The sequence below is a fragment of the Salmo salar genome, chromosome ssa03 (assembly GCF_905237065.1).
Source record: "Salmo salar chromosome ssa03, Ssal_v3.1, whole genome shotgun sequence".
Taxonomy (NCBI): domain Eukaryota; kingdom Metazoa; phylum Chordata; class Actinopteri; order Salmoniformes; family Salmonidae; genus Salmo; species Salmo salar.
In genome coordinates this window covers 37,243,148-37,257,752 of record NC_059444.1, presented here as the reverse complement: position 1 = coordinate 37,257,752, position 14,605 = coordinate 37,243,148, and the positions used below count along the sequence as shown (strand labels likewise).

At 46.6% G+C, this 14,605-nt stretch overlaps 1 protein-coding gene across 2 annotated transcripts in view; it reads right to left on the bottom strand.

The window, feature by feature from the left end:
• The window catches only part of LOC106600234 (capping protein, Arp2/3 and myosin-I linker protein 3), a 50,134-nt gene that overhangs the window by 13,396 nt on the left and 22,133 nt on the right, over nucleotides 1-14,605 (bottom strand). For both annotated transcript variants that reach the window (XM_045714798.1, XM_045714799.1), the window contains exons 9-15: nucleotides 13,358-13,433; nucleotides 13,082-13,170; nucleotides 12,753-12,847; nucleotides 11,820-11,906; nucleotides 10,467-10,576; nucleotides 10,248-10,325; nucleotides 4,135-4,211 (exon numbers count right to left, since the gene is read on the bottom strand). In XM_045714798.1, the coding sequence (XP_045570754.1) occupies nucleotides 4,135-4,211; nucleotides 10,248-10,325; nucleotides 10,467-10,576; nucleotides 11,820-11,906; nucleotides 12,753-12,847; nucleotides 13,082-13,170; nucleotides 13,358-13,433 (612 nt within the window). The remainder of the gene's footprint in view (nucleotides 1-4,134; nucleotides 4,212-10,247; nucleotides 10,326-10,466; nucleotides 10,577-11,819; nucleotides 11,907-12,752; nucleotides 12,848-13,081; nucleotides 13,171-13,357; nucleotides 13,434-14,605) is intronic.

Below are 14,605 nucleotides of genomic sequence, written 5' to 3'. Positions count from 1 at the left end.
GAGAGAACCGGAGGGAGAGAGAGAGAATGTAAGATAGAACGAGAGCGTGAGAGACAGACAGAGATAGAGACAGAGTGGGAGAGAACCGGAGGGAGAGAGAGAGAGAATGTAAGATAGAGAGAACGAGAGCGTGAGAGACAGAGAGAGATAGAGATAGGCAGTAAATGGCCTTCAAAAAAACAAGACTATAACATCAGACAATGTGAACAACACGAAACAAGTTTAAGTTACAAAAATGTTTTTTTATTAAACCATCTGTTAACACAACTGGGCATAAAATATTTTCCTTGTGGACACATACACACACTTCAGAGCCCATAGCAGTTGTACACCAGCTCAAGAATAAACTCATTCTGAGCATGTCAGTAAAAGCCCTCTGAGCCATACCAGGTAACAGAAGCATCCAGGCATGTCATTGGAATACAGGGGACAGTATATTCCTAAATTGTAGAAGAGCATAACTAACACTCATTTTAGCCTGACCATACAAATAATTCAGCATATCGTGACAGAAAGAGAGAGACGTAGTGGGTAGAGATAGAAAACAAGGGAAAGATGGAGAAAGAGAGAGAGAGAGGAAGAAAGGAATTGGAGAGAGACAGAGAGAAAAAGAAAGAAAGAGTGTGTGTGTGTGTGAGAGAGAGAGAGAGAGAGAGAGAGAGAGAGATAGTGGGTAAGGGGTTAATGGGGGCTCATGTCAGAGAATGGCATAATGATAACAGGTCCGTGTTCCCAACATGTGCTCGGCAACCTATGCCCTCATCAGCATAAATCCTGTCTTTGCGTGGCTGCAGGGAACTTAAGACTGGCTTCAGTCACACAGAGATGGGCAGCAGATACACACAGCACAGAGGGGCCCGTGCAAACATTGAACACTGTTACAGTCAATGATTTGGAGGCAAGAGAGAGGAGAAAGAGTGAGAGTGAGAGAGCGAGAGAGCGAGAGAGAAAGGATAGCGCTGGCTGTTTAATATATAGTCTTTCATTCTTATCAGTTCAAACCGATTTATGTTCTATTACATGTGGCGGGATCAGAGCTCAGGCAGAGCAACCAAGGCTCCACTGACTGCTGCTAGTGAAGGACAGACACACAGAGAGGGAGGGATGGGAGGGACATGTCGAAGAGAAGAGAGAAAAGACAGAGAAAGAGAGGCATGAGAAGAATGGAGAAAAAGAGGATGAGAGGGTGACGTAGCAGGGTGACGTAGCAGGGTGACGTTAATTGTCATGAATCACTTCACATTTCCATATAATAAAACTCATGTCATATACAGTACAGTGTCAACGTTGATAATCACTATCTACTCACACCCCTTGACTTTATGTGTTACAAAGTGGGATTAAAATTGATATAATTGCCATTTTTTGTCAATGATCTACACAAAACACTAATGACAAGTTTTAAGAAATGTATGGAAAATAAAGCACTAACATATCTTGATTAGATAAGTTTTCAACCCCCTGAGTCAATAAGTGTTAGAATCACTGGCAGCGATTACAGCTGTGAGTCTTTCTGGGTTTGTCTCTAAGAGCTTTGCACACCTGGATTGTACAATATTTGCCAAATATTTTTTCCTAATTATTCAAGCTCTGTCAAGTTGGTTGTTGATCATTGCTAGACAGCCATTTTTAAGTCTTGCCATAGATTTTTAAGATGATTTAAGTAGAAACTGTAACTAGGCCACTCAGGAACATTCTATGTCGTCTTGGTAAGCAACTCCAGTGTATATTTGGCCTTGTGTTTCAGGTTATTGTCCTGCTGAAAGGTGAATTTCAGTGTCTGTTGGAAAGCAGACTTAACCAAGTTTTCACTAGGATTTTGCTTGTGCTTAGCTCTATTCCGTTTTTTTTATCCTTAAAACTCCCTAGTCCTTGCCGATGACAAGCATACCCATAACATGATGCAGCCACCACCAGAAATGAAGAGTGAACTCAGTGATGTGTTGGATTTGCCCCAAACATAACGCTTTGTATTTACATTCTTTGACACATTTTTGCAGTATTACTTTAGTGCCTTACTGCAAACAGGATACATTTTGAAGAATATTTTTTTCTTTACAGGCTTCCTTCTTTTCACTCTGTCATTTATGTTAGTATTTTGGAGTAATGTTGTTGATCCATCCTCAGTTATCTCCGATCACTGTTTTTAAAATCAACATTGGCCTCATGGTGAAATCCCTGAACAGTTTCTTTCCTCTCCGGCAACTGAGTTAGTAAGGGCGCCTGTATCTTTGTAGTGACTGGGGATATTGATACACCAACCAAAGTGTATTTAATAACTGCACCATGTTCAAACGGATATTCAATGTCTGCTTTTTTTTTTACCCATCTACCAATAGGTGGCCTTCTTTGCGAGCCATTGGAAAAAGTCTCTGGCCTTTGTGGTTGAATCTGTGCTTGTATGTAATTGTACAGTATGTGTGGGGTACAGCAATGGGGTAGTCATTTAAAACTCATGTCAAACACTATTATTGCACGCAGATTGAGTCCACGCAGCTTATTATGTGACTTGTTAGCACATTTGTACTCCTGAACTCATTTAGGCTCGCCATAACAAAAGCGTTTCATTTGTAAACATTTCTAGAAACATAATTGCAGTTTGACATGATGGGGTGTTGTGTGCAGATCAGTGACACAAAATCTCAATTGAAAAAACTTTGTATTCAGGCTGTAACACAACCAAATGTGGAAAAAGTAAAGGGGGGTGAATACTCCCTGAAGGCACTGTACAGTTACAAGATGACATGGCGTCATAGCCTGGGTTGTTCTGAACGGCCACGGAACCCGCACCTGAATGCACTCATGACTCCTTTCTATGCGCTTCAGAACGACGGTCTGTTTCGCTGAATTGCTTTGTGCAAGCCTAACACCGTAAGATCCTCTTTTATAACCTAGTTAGTCATGTTGGCAATAGAACAAGCGTTCAAATAATGCCCAACTGACCCAGATTGCAATTTAAAATGGGCCCCTTTTAGATTGTGTTAACAGGATTGCAGGGTTGTGTTCCAAACAAAACAACCACAAGTGTGCTTGCTCTAGTTCCTTCACTGCACAGCTAGGAGAGCTCAAAGCACCTTATAGTTGAACTTGGAGACACTAGTTAGTCCTCTCAATCAAGCACTTGTAATTGTTTCGTCATATGTTGCACCTACCCCACGTTTCCCAGGAACATTCTTATCATGTTACTGAATGTATCCAGAGTATTTTCAGATTTCGTTATCAACAAATGCAGCGAAAAGTACAGTAAAAGGCACATAAAATCAACAGTGTAATGTTTGGATTCAGTCTTGTGTCAGGTGAACTGTTCTTCAACTTTGGTCGAATCATTTTCGCATAATCTCCAAACTGTTCCATTTCAATTACTACCATGATTATGCATTTCATATTTATTTTGTAAGAAACATTTCAATTTAGTCCTATCCATATAGGCCAATTCCCATCCCTGTAAAGGGTTAATTTAAGGTTCGGGTTAGGCATTAGGGTTAGCAGATGTGGTTAAGGTTAGGGTTAAAATCAGATTTTATGACTTTGTGGCTGTGCCAGCTATTGACCACTCTACAGAGGTGCCTTCAGGGCAAGATTCATGACAATAAATGCCAACCTGCTCTATAATAATAGCAGAGAGAGAGAGAGAGAGATAGTAGAGAGAAGAGAGCAGGAGCGGGGGAGGTGAGGGAAACCGAGAATGTGCTGGCGCGTAGAGAGCCTGGGGATTTTAACAATAATTCCCTTCCAAAATTAGTCTAATTTTTCACAAACTTTTCTATAATGGATTAATCTGTGGAGCGGAGATGGGGTTGCTGCTTTGCCAGTCCTGAGGGAGGCCAGACGAGAGCAGATGAGAGATGGATCATGTCTGATCTGCTCCAGCCTGCTCTGCTCCGCAAGGTAGGTAAACACTGGCTCAGAGACAGAATAGATGGATGAGGGGGCGTCTTGTACAGTTGGACACATTTCTATCTAATTCTGTCTACGTGGTACAGGGGTAAATGCCCATCTCTGACAGAATGTGTTGTGCTCTACATGGACACTTCCCTGAGAGAGGATACTGCTGGTTGCCTGTCAGGGATCAAGAAAGTTAAGTTAAATAGAAATGGATTAAGGTCCATTCAAGGGGATAGACAGTCACCTCACCTGTGAGAGAAGCAGTTCTTGGAGAGATTCAGGTAAGAGAGATCAACACAACATCCCCTCAACAGAGCCCCAAATAACTGTTATGGATAGAAAGCAGTTAGTTAGCATTATTAAATCACATATTATGTTAATACAACAACAAATGCATACAAAGATCAATCATGTGAATAAGCTTGGCAGTTTCATGATCGTTTCGCTAACACCGTCAGAAAGTACTTTTGCAAAAATGCTCATGTGCCAGTAAAGTGACATTCTAACAAAGTCAACCAGACTCTCTACAGGGGAGATTATATGGAGAAAACAAGATATGTGTCCAATCTGGCGCCACCTGTGCCAGCCCCACGCATCAGGCCTACAGTGCGCCTTCCCAGTCCAGAGCTTCCGGCGACAGTTCCCAGTTCAGAGCTTCCGGTGACGTCCCCCAGTCCGGAGCCTCCAGTGGCGTTCCCTAGTCCGGTGAGACCTGTTCCGGCTCCACGTAAGAAGCCTCCAGTGATGATCCATGGCACGACGCCTCCAGTGATGATCCATGGCACTGGAGACAGCCAGGAGGTTTTTTTGCTTCCGGATGCTGAAGTGAGTGGTCGTGCGCACCTCGCTCCGCGGGTAATATTACATTTCATTTCATTACATTACATTACATTACATTACAACGATTTAATTAGTGTATTGTTAGCTAGCTACATAGTTGTATCTGCTGTCTTTGTATCAAGGATAAAGGTGTAGCTCTGAGGAACTAACAAGGTTAGCTAGCCAGCTGTATTCGTTCGTTCGCGCCGTTTTCGAAACGCCGTCAACACCATAACACCACAGCTAGCTAGCCAACTTTACCAATTAGCAGTACTGTAGAAACTATATACATTACAATGGAACGATTTGACTAGTGTAATGTTAGCTAGCTACATAGTTGTCTTTGTATCAAGATAAAGGCGTAGTACAGAGTAACTATCGAGGTTAGCTAGCCAGCTACATTTTTTAACATAGTCTACAATGCGCCCACTGCTAGCTAGCTAACCCTACCAGCTAGCTGTATCATTTTTAGTCAATAAGATTTTCGCAACGTAAGCTTAACTTTCTGAACATTCGAGATGTGTAGTCCACTTGTGTAGCTAGCAGGACTGACTTTGTGTTAGCTAGCCAATGTTTAATTACTTCTGCGTTATGAACTAGACACGGACATGAATAATCCATTGGTAGCTTGTTGTTACCAAGTATTTGTGCTAACCGTGTGTTATAGGATGCTAGCATGCTAGTTAGCTAGTTAGCTACGGCGTCATAGGACACGGTGCACTAGGTGGGTTTTCACGGAAGAATACTGTACCAAGTTATCTAGCGGAATAAACTAAGTTTGAGTCTATTCCTGGAAACATTGAACCACTGTAATTTACATAAATTTTAATTTCTAGTGGTAGCTAGAAAAGTTATATTTTAGCGTTTTAGTGTTTCAGTGAATTGTTAGTGAGGGTGGCCCTGCTCTCTCGCTTCCCCAGTTGTTTAGTTAATTTTTCATGCCAATCTCCTTTGCATTAGCGTAGCCTCTCCTGTAGCCTATCAACTATGTGTCGGTCTATCCCTGTTCTCTCCTCTCTGCACAGGCCATACAAACGCTTCACATCGCGTGGCCGCTGCCACTCTAACCTGGTGGTCCCAGCGCGCACGACCCACGTGGAGTTCCAGGTCTCCGGCAGCCTCTGGAACTGCCGGTCTGCGGCCAACAAGGCAGAGTTCATCTCAGCCTATGATACCCTCCAGTCCCTCGACTTCTTGGCGCTGACAGAAACATGGATTACCACAGAAAACACTGCTACTCCTACTGCTCTCTCCTCATCTGACCACGTGTTCTCGCACACCCACGAGAGCATCTGGTCAGCGGGGTGGTGGCACTGGAATCCTCATCTCTCCCAAGTGGACTTTCTCTCTTTCTCCCCTGACCCATCTGTCCATCTCCTCCTTTGAATTCCATGCTGTCACAATCAGTAGCCCATTCAAGCTTAACATCCTTACCATTTATCGCCCTCCAGGTTCCCTTGGAGAGTTCATCAATGAGCTTGACGCCTTGATAAGTTCCTTTCCTGAGGATGGCTAACCCCTCACAGTTCTGGGTGACTTTAACCTCCCTACGTCTACCTTTGACTCATTTCTCTCTGCCTCCTTCTTTTCACTCCTCTCCTCTTTTGACCTCACCCTCTCACCGTCCCCCCCTACTCACAAGGCAGGCAATACGCTTGACCTCATCTTCACCAGATGCTGTTCTTCTACTAATCTCACTGCAACTCCCCTCCAAGTCTCCGATCACTACCTTGCATCTTTTTCCCTCTCGCTCTCCTCCAACACTACTCACTCTGCCCCTACTCAGATGATATTGCGCCGTCGCAACCTTCGCTCTCTCTCTCCTGCTACTCTCTCCTCTTCCATCCTATCATCTCTTCCCTCTGCTCAATCCTTCTCTAACCAATCTCCTGATTCTGCCTCCTCAACCCTCCTCTCCTCCCTTTCTGCATCCTTTGACTCTCTATGTCCCCTATCCTCCCGACCGGCTCGGTCCTCCCCTCCTGCTCCGTGGCTTGACGACTCATTGCGAGCTCACAGAACAGGGCTCCGGGCAGCCGAGCGGAAATGGAGGAAAACTAGCCTCCCTGCGGACCTGGCATCTTTTCACTCCCTCCTCTCTACATTTTCCTCCTCTGTTTCTGCTGCTAAAGCCACTTTCTACCACTCTAACTTCCAAGCATCTGCCTCTAACCCTAGGAAGCTCTTTGCCACCTTCTCCTCCCTCCTGAATCCTCCCCCCCTCCCTCTCTGCGGATGACTTCGTCAACCATTTTGAAAAGAAGGTCGACGACATCCGATCCTCGTTTGTTAAGTCAAACGACACCGCTGGTCCTGCTCACACTGCCCTACCCTATGCTTTGACCTCTTTCTCCCCTCTCTCTCCAGATGAAATATTGCGTCTTGTGACGGCCGGCCTATCCCCTCCTCTCTTCTCCAGACCATTTCCGGAGACCTTCTCCCTTACCTCACCTCGCTCATCAACTCATCCTTGACCGCTGGCTACGTCCCTTCCGTCTTCAAGAGAGCGAGAGTTGCACCCCTTCTCAAAAAACCTACACTCGATCCCTCCGATGTCAACAACTACAGACCAGTATCCCTTCTTTCTTTTCTCTCCAAAACTCTTGAACGTGCTGTCCTTGGCCAGCTCTCCTGCTATCTCTCTCAGAATGACCTTCTCGATCCAAATCAGTCAGGTTTCAAGGCTGGTTATTCAACTGAGACTGCTCTTCTCTGTGTCACGGAGGCTCTCCGCACTGCTAAAGCTAACTCTCTCTCCTCTGCTCTCATCCTTCTAGACCTATCTGCTGCCTTTGATACTGTGAACCATCAGATCCTCCTCTCCACCCTCTCCGAGTTGGGTATCGCCGGCGCGGCTCACTCTTGGATTGCGTCCTACCTGACAGGTCGCTCCTACCAGGTGGCATGGCGAGAATCCGTCTCCGCACCACGTGCTCTCACCACTGGTGTCCCCCAGGGCTCAGTTCTAGGCCCTCTCCTATTCTCGCTATACACCAAGTCACTTGGCTCTGTCATATCCTCACATGGTCTCTCCTATCATTGCTACGCAGACGACACAAAATTAATCTTCTCCTTTCCCCCTTCTGATAACCAGGTGGCGAATCGCATCTCTGCATGTCTGGCAGACATATCAGTGTGGATGACGGATCACCACCTCAAGCTGAACCTCGGCAAGACGGAGCTGCTCTTCCTCCCGGGGAAGGACTGCCCTTTCCATGATCTCGCCATCACGGTGGACAACTCCATTGTGTCCTCCTCCCAGAGTGCTAAGAGCCTCGGCGTGACCCTGGACAACACCCTGTCGTTCTCCGCTAACATCAAGGCGGTGACCCGATCCTGTAGGTTCATGCTATACAACATTCGCAGAGTACGACCCTGCCTTACACAGGAAGCGGCGCAGGTCCTAATCCAGGCACTTGTCATCTCCCGTCTGGATTACTGCAACTCCCTGTTGGCGGGGCTCCCTGCCTGTGCCATTAAACCCCTACAACTCATCCAGAACGCCACAGCCCGTCTGGTGTTCAACCTTCCCAAGTTCTCTCACGTCACCCCGCTCCTCCGCACACTCCACTGGCTTCCAGTTGAAGCTCGCATCTGCTACAAGACCATGGTGCTTGCCTACGGAGCTGTGAGGGGAACGGCACCTCCGTACCTTCAGGCTCTGATCAGGCCCTACACCCAAACAAGGGCACTGCGTTCATCCACATCTGGCCTGCTGGCCCCCCTACCTCTGCGGAAGCACAGTTCCCGCTCAGCCCAGTCAAAACTGTTCGCTGCTCTGGCACCCCAATGGTGGAACAAGCTCCCTCACGACGCCAGGACAGCGGAGTCAATCACCACCTTCCGTAGACACCTGAAACCCCACCTCTTTAAGGAATACCTGGGATAGGATATAGTAATCCTAATCCCCCCCCCCAAAAAAAGATATAGATGTACTATTGTAAAGTGGTTGTTCCACTGGATATCTTAAGGTGAATGCACCAATTGTAAGTCGCTCTGGATAAGAGCGTCTGCTAAATGACGTAAATGTAAATGTAATGGCACGAAGCCTCCAGTGATGATCCATGGCGTGGAGCCTGCAGTGTTGATCCATGGCATGGAGCCTGCAGCGACGGTCCCCAGTCCGGAACCTCCTGAGACGGCCCGCAGTCCGGAACCTCCTGAGACGGCCCGCAGTCCGGAACCTCCTGAGACGGCCCGCATTCCGGAACCTCCTGAGACGGCCCGCAGTCCGGAACCTCCTGAGACGGCCCGCAGTCCGGAACCTCCTGAGACGGCCCGCAGTCCGGAACCTCCTGAGACGGCCCGCAGTCCGGAACCTCCTGAGACGGCCCGCAGTCCGGAACCTCCTGAGACGGCCCGCAGTCCGGAACCTCCTGAGACGGCCCGCAGTCCGGAACCTCCTGAGACGGCCCGCAGTCCAGAGTCTTCAGCGGCGGCCCGCAGTCCAGAGTCTCCAGCGGCGGCCCACAGTCCAGAGTCTCCAGTGGCGGCCTGCAGTCCAGAGCCTCCGGCGATGATCTACAGTCCGGTGGCACAAAAGCAGAGGGATCAGCGGGCGGAGCGGGGGTTATGCCCTGAACCGGAGCCGCCTCCTCTGTTGGAGGATCCGTAGGATGAGAAGGTTCTGCTTACTGCACCAGAGCCGCCATAGACATTTGTCACCCTCCATGTTTTTTCTTTTTGTTTGTTTTTGTGTTGGTGCGTTCGGAGTCCGCACCTTTGGGGGGGGGGTACTGTCACGTCCTGACCATAGAAAGCTGTTATTTTCTATGAAAGAGTAGGTCAGGGAGTGACAGGGGGGTTTTCTAGTTTAGTTTTTCTATGTTGGTATGTTCTAGTTTTGTATTTCTATGTTGAGTATTGTTTGGGATGATCTCCAATTAGAGGCAGCTGGTCCTCGTTGGAGGAGATCATACTTAGATGTTTTTTCCACCTGGGTTTGTGGGAGATTGTTTTTGAGTAGTGCATGTTTCAACTCTGCTTCACGGTTTGTTGTTTTTGTTCGTTCAGTTTATTGTGTATGTATTGCATAGTTTCTCAGTTCAATAAAAATGTGGAACGATAATCACGCTGCACTTTGGTCCGCTTCTCCTTACGACGACCGTGACAATATGAACACAACAATATCGTCAGAAAAAAAATACATAAAAAAAGTGGCCTCCTTTCATCCCAAAGACACATCAGAGGAATGAGTTGGGAACGAGCAATGGCAGACCAGAAACTTCCTGTCTCAGAACACACTAATATTCTATACAAAATTCATGCTCAACATAAAAGGCTTATTATTCCTGCTATTGGGGCAGAATGTTCCTTCCCAAGTTATACAGATGAAATGTCATGCTTATACGTTTGTAGAATCCCAGAACTGTTATACTGTATATCCCGATTAGGGCGTCCACACTTCCACTTTAATTATTATAAAGTCCACTTCAATAAGTATGTTAGTTAAGACTATGCTGACCCTTGACCAGACAAAGCATGTATCACTTTTAACTGTATGGTCAAAGCATGAAGCACTCTAGAATGGAGACAGTACTAACCGAGTCCACAGTGCAGTCGGTCCCAGAGAGGTCCAAATGAACCAGGCAGTTTGGCTGGGCTAGGAACAGGTACATGTTCTGCAGAGAGATAGACAGAGAGAGAGCCTTTAAAGAGAGGTGTGCGTGCGCGTGCGTGCGTGCGTGCGTGCGTGCGTGCGTGTGTGTGTGTGTGTGTGTGTGTGTGCATGTGTGCATGTGGCGTTTGTGTGTCGGTCTCACCGTGGCGTCCTCCCCAGACAGAATCCCAGGGTTTTTGCTCAGGTCCAGGTGAAGGAGAGAGTTGGAGTAGTCATCACTGGAGCAGAGGGCCTGGGAGAGAGACACTACTCCTAAGATAGAGGAAGGGAGAGGGGGATGAATGAATGAAGAAATATGCATCAGTAGAAATAGTCTGTTGACGTAGAGAAATAAAGTAACTGCAGCGGAGGAGGGAAAGAGTTTCAGAGCACCGCTATTAACTGGCCAACTATCAGAGCTAACTACTAATCACATAAAACGCTCCATCTGAAACCAAAAAGAGAAATATGGCCCTTGGTCCATTACATTAGAGCAGCCCATTCAAATCTCTTTCAAATCTCTTCACTGCAGAGATTTAGAGAGAGAAAACAGTAACAAGAGCATGCTCAGTGAGCAGTGAACTCAATAAAGCCCACAAACGGCAGACTTGCAGGGCCAGACCTTGTACTCGCATGTTTACTTTGAAGCCTGCAACAAAAGGTTACAATTAGAGCAATGAGGCAAAGACTGTGGAATAGCTAGCCCTGTGCTCTACCCTACTACAGTAGATTAATCTCATCCCTAATTCGCCCAGATTAAAGAGGAAATTAGCACACAGCAGACAGCAGAGCAGACAACAGACAGGCATGTGGCACATACTCTGAGAGGGAGCAGGTAGGCAATTCTCCGCCCATCAATGTGAATCCTCACATTCGCATATTATGACTGTCTTTTTGATGAATCATCTGTAGATCTATCAATCTATAAATAGACTTTGATCATAAATGTGCTCTTGAGAAATATAAGAGAACATAAACCTTAGGACCCTGTATGACCAAGAATAAAATTCTCTTGAAAACCCCAGGCCCTATAGACGGGTTAGCTGAGAACGTCAGGAAAACAATGCGCACGCTTCAATGGGGCAGAAGGTTGTGTGTTGTTGTGATTCTGGATGGCCATATAGCTTGCAACAATGACAAGAAACTTCAATGTGGGGAATCATGAGTGGCTCGTTTCAGTTAGTTTTATCTTGTTCTTGCTACCATGTCTTGTTTTGAGGTGTTTTGACTGATGTCATGTCTATGCTAATATGGCAAAAATCCGCTAGCTAGCTAACCAACAACTGTAATGATGTATTTGAGAGACCGCAAGTGCTCATTGTGCAACTTTATGTTTTAAATCAACATTGGAGATGAAATATAGTTTACATCTAAGACAACCCCGTCTGTTTTGCCCTGTGGTTGAGCACGTGTCGGTTTTGTTGCTAAACAACCGACCAATCTATATGAGTTCATGGAGGAGAGGTGACCACCACAGGGGGGCACTGTGGCCCAGGGGACAGAGGGATGAACACACCCTTGGAGGAGAGGGACGTCTTGGAGAGGTTGAGCAGACGAAGGCCTTTGTTGAGACGACACACCAGCTGGATGAGGTTGGACACTCCTGGAATAAAATAAACACACATGAGAGTGTCAGAATGAAACACACACGCACACACACACACACACACACACACACACACACACACACACACACACACACACACACACACACACACACACACAGCTCACACACGTCCACAAGCAAACAGTCACACACATGAACATGCATAGATCAGAGAAAACACACACAATCACACACCCTTGACATCCCCACACATGATGAGCAAAATCAACACATACGCACAGGTATAATCCACGCAGACAAAAACAGCGAATCTAGTACACGGCGTCTATAGGCACACAGGCACAAACACACAGTGACGTGAGTGGAAGTGACAGGTGAAAGAGGCAGATTCTGATGTACTAACGAGAGTTCCTGGCACGCATGCAACCCTGACACACACACATTAATAGAGGACACGCGCGCAAACACACACATCTGCCAGGTCAAATCAAATCCAATTTTATTTGTCACATGCGCCCGAATACAACAGGTGTAGACCTTGCAGTGAAATGCTTACTTACAAGCCCTTAACCAACAATGCAGTTTTAAGAAAAGCCCCCCAAAAAAGTAAGAGATAGGAATAACAAATAATAAGCTCTTTTCGGCCATAAGAGACGGTAGCAGCAACAGTATGCACAAAACAAGTTACGAACAACGCCAAAAAAAATATACAAAAATAGCATAGTTGGTTAAGAGCCGATAAGACAGCAGCCCTCCCCTCCGGCACCATCAGCCTTAAAAGCAAACAGCAAACACTGAGAAAGATGCACCCAGACTGGTATTCAAACACATGACTGATGCAGCAAAAGAGTGAGAGACAGTGTGCCAATGAGGGTCCAGCACCTTGGTTGTCCAAGTTGTTGTGGGCCAGGTTGAGAGAGTGGATCGCAGAGGCAGGATTCTCTGACAGAGCCGTCGCCATTTTCTGAGGGAAATCTCTAAAATAGCAAAATGTAGAGAGAAGGATTAAAGATGGTTTCGATGATTCCAGTGATCCATTATACATCTGTGTATATCTGAGTCATGGAAGATAAAAAAGCTCAACTCAGCACTGAAGTCGGGCATGGTTAGACAAGAATTAGACGGATAAAAAGAGAGGAGATGAAAGGGAGAGAAGTGGCAGAACAGGAGGAGGGGAGGAGGGGAGGAGGGGAGGAGGGGAGGAGACTCACGATTTGAGGCCAACGTTCTCCAGAGTGAGTTCCTCCAGACTGCTGGACTTACTGACGGTGTGAAGGACCTGCTCCACCACCTCTGACCCCTGAGGTCATCAAACAGAGACATTGTTACATAACTGGATAAAACACAGTTCTAACCAACTAAAAAAAGAAATAAACCCTGCTAGTCCAGTCTCAACACAAATGGATGTTCTCAGGCTGACAGACAGACAGGTTTATCAAACATAACCAGATATCACATGCAATCAGTAATGTACAATGGATAGTTACAATGCGCATGTCTGTGCAGTAGAGTTTGGTGAACCAAGTGTTGTACGCCATGGAAGCCACAATTACCGCCAGATCCCTGAAATAGACACACACAATTTCAGGCTTAGATTTATACAATAGAGTCGTATCAACTTGAAATACTCATCAAAAACTCATTACATTCCCACAGCCAAACCCCCCCAAAAAAAAATATGTTTTTCTCCAGCAAAACAAATTAATCTGAGAGAGCCATATGGATGGCTTCAGAAATGATGTATGATTCTGCAGCACACTCTCCTTGTTGGAGAGAGAGGGCCCGAGGAAGGAGAGAGGGCAGAGAGAAGGATCAATTTGGCTGACTGAGAGAGGCCAGGTCAGTGGATTACTCAGTGTGAGGTACAACAGAGCTACGTTTCGATCCTGGCCAACGGCCTAAAACCGTTTTATCCTGCCCAACACACCATTTGTCTAGTAGAGGGGAGGGAGAGAGGGATGGAGGGAGAAAGGAAGAGAGGCAGAGAGCGAGAGAGAGAGAGAGAGCGAAAGAGAGAGAGGAAGGGAGAGAGAGAGAGAGAGGCAGAGAGAGAGATGAGGCAACAGACAGAGAGACCAACAGAGAGGGAGAGTGCGCTCTTAAAGGGGAACTCCCTCCCTCCATTACAGCGAATCATTAGCACCCAGTCCAGTGTAGCATGGCTGAGGGCTGTGTTCTCATTTCTCATGCCATTGTGGAAGGGACTTCACTCTGGCTGGCTAAAGGGTGTGTGTGTGTGTGTGTGTGTGTGTGTGTGTGTGTGTGTGTGTGTGTGTGTGTGTGTGTGTGTGTGTGTGTGTGTGTGTGTGTGTGTGTGTGTGTGTGTGTGTGTGATGGTGTGCGTGCGTACTTGTGCATGCGTGTGTACAGTATGCGTGTGTACACTCCACAACCTCTCCCAGTGTTCCTCACCAGCCAACAGTAGCGCCCTCATACACCAAACTACTGGCACGATTTCCCTGAATCAACAATTCCATTAAAAGTGTGAGCTGCACTTCCAGCCCATGTGTAGAAGAGAACTGTTTACTACCACTATTGGTCCCCTTGGGGCCTGTAGGGCACTAGAGCATGACAGTCTGCCAGCTATACTCCAGAGAGAGACACACACACACAGACACCCAAGCATGTATGCTGTCACACAAGCACACACACACACACACACACACACACACACACACACACACACACACACACACACACACACACACACACACACACACACACACACACACACA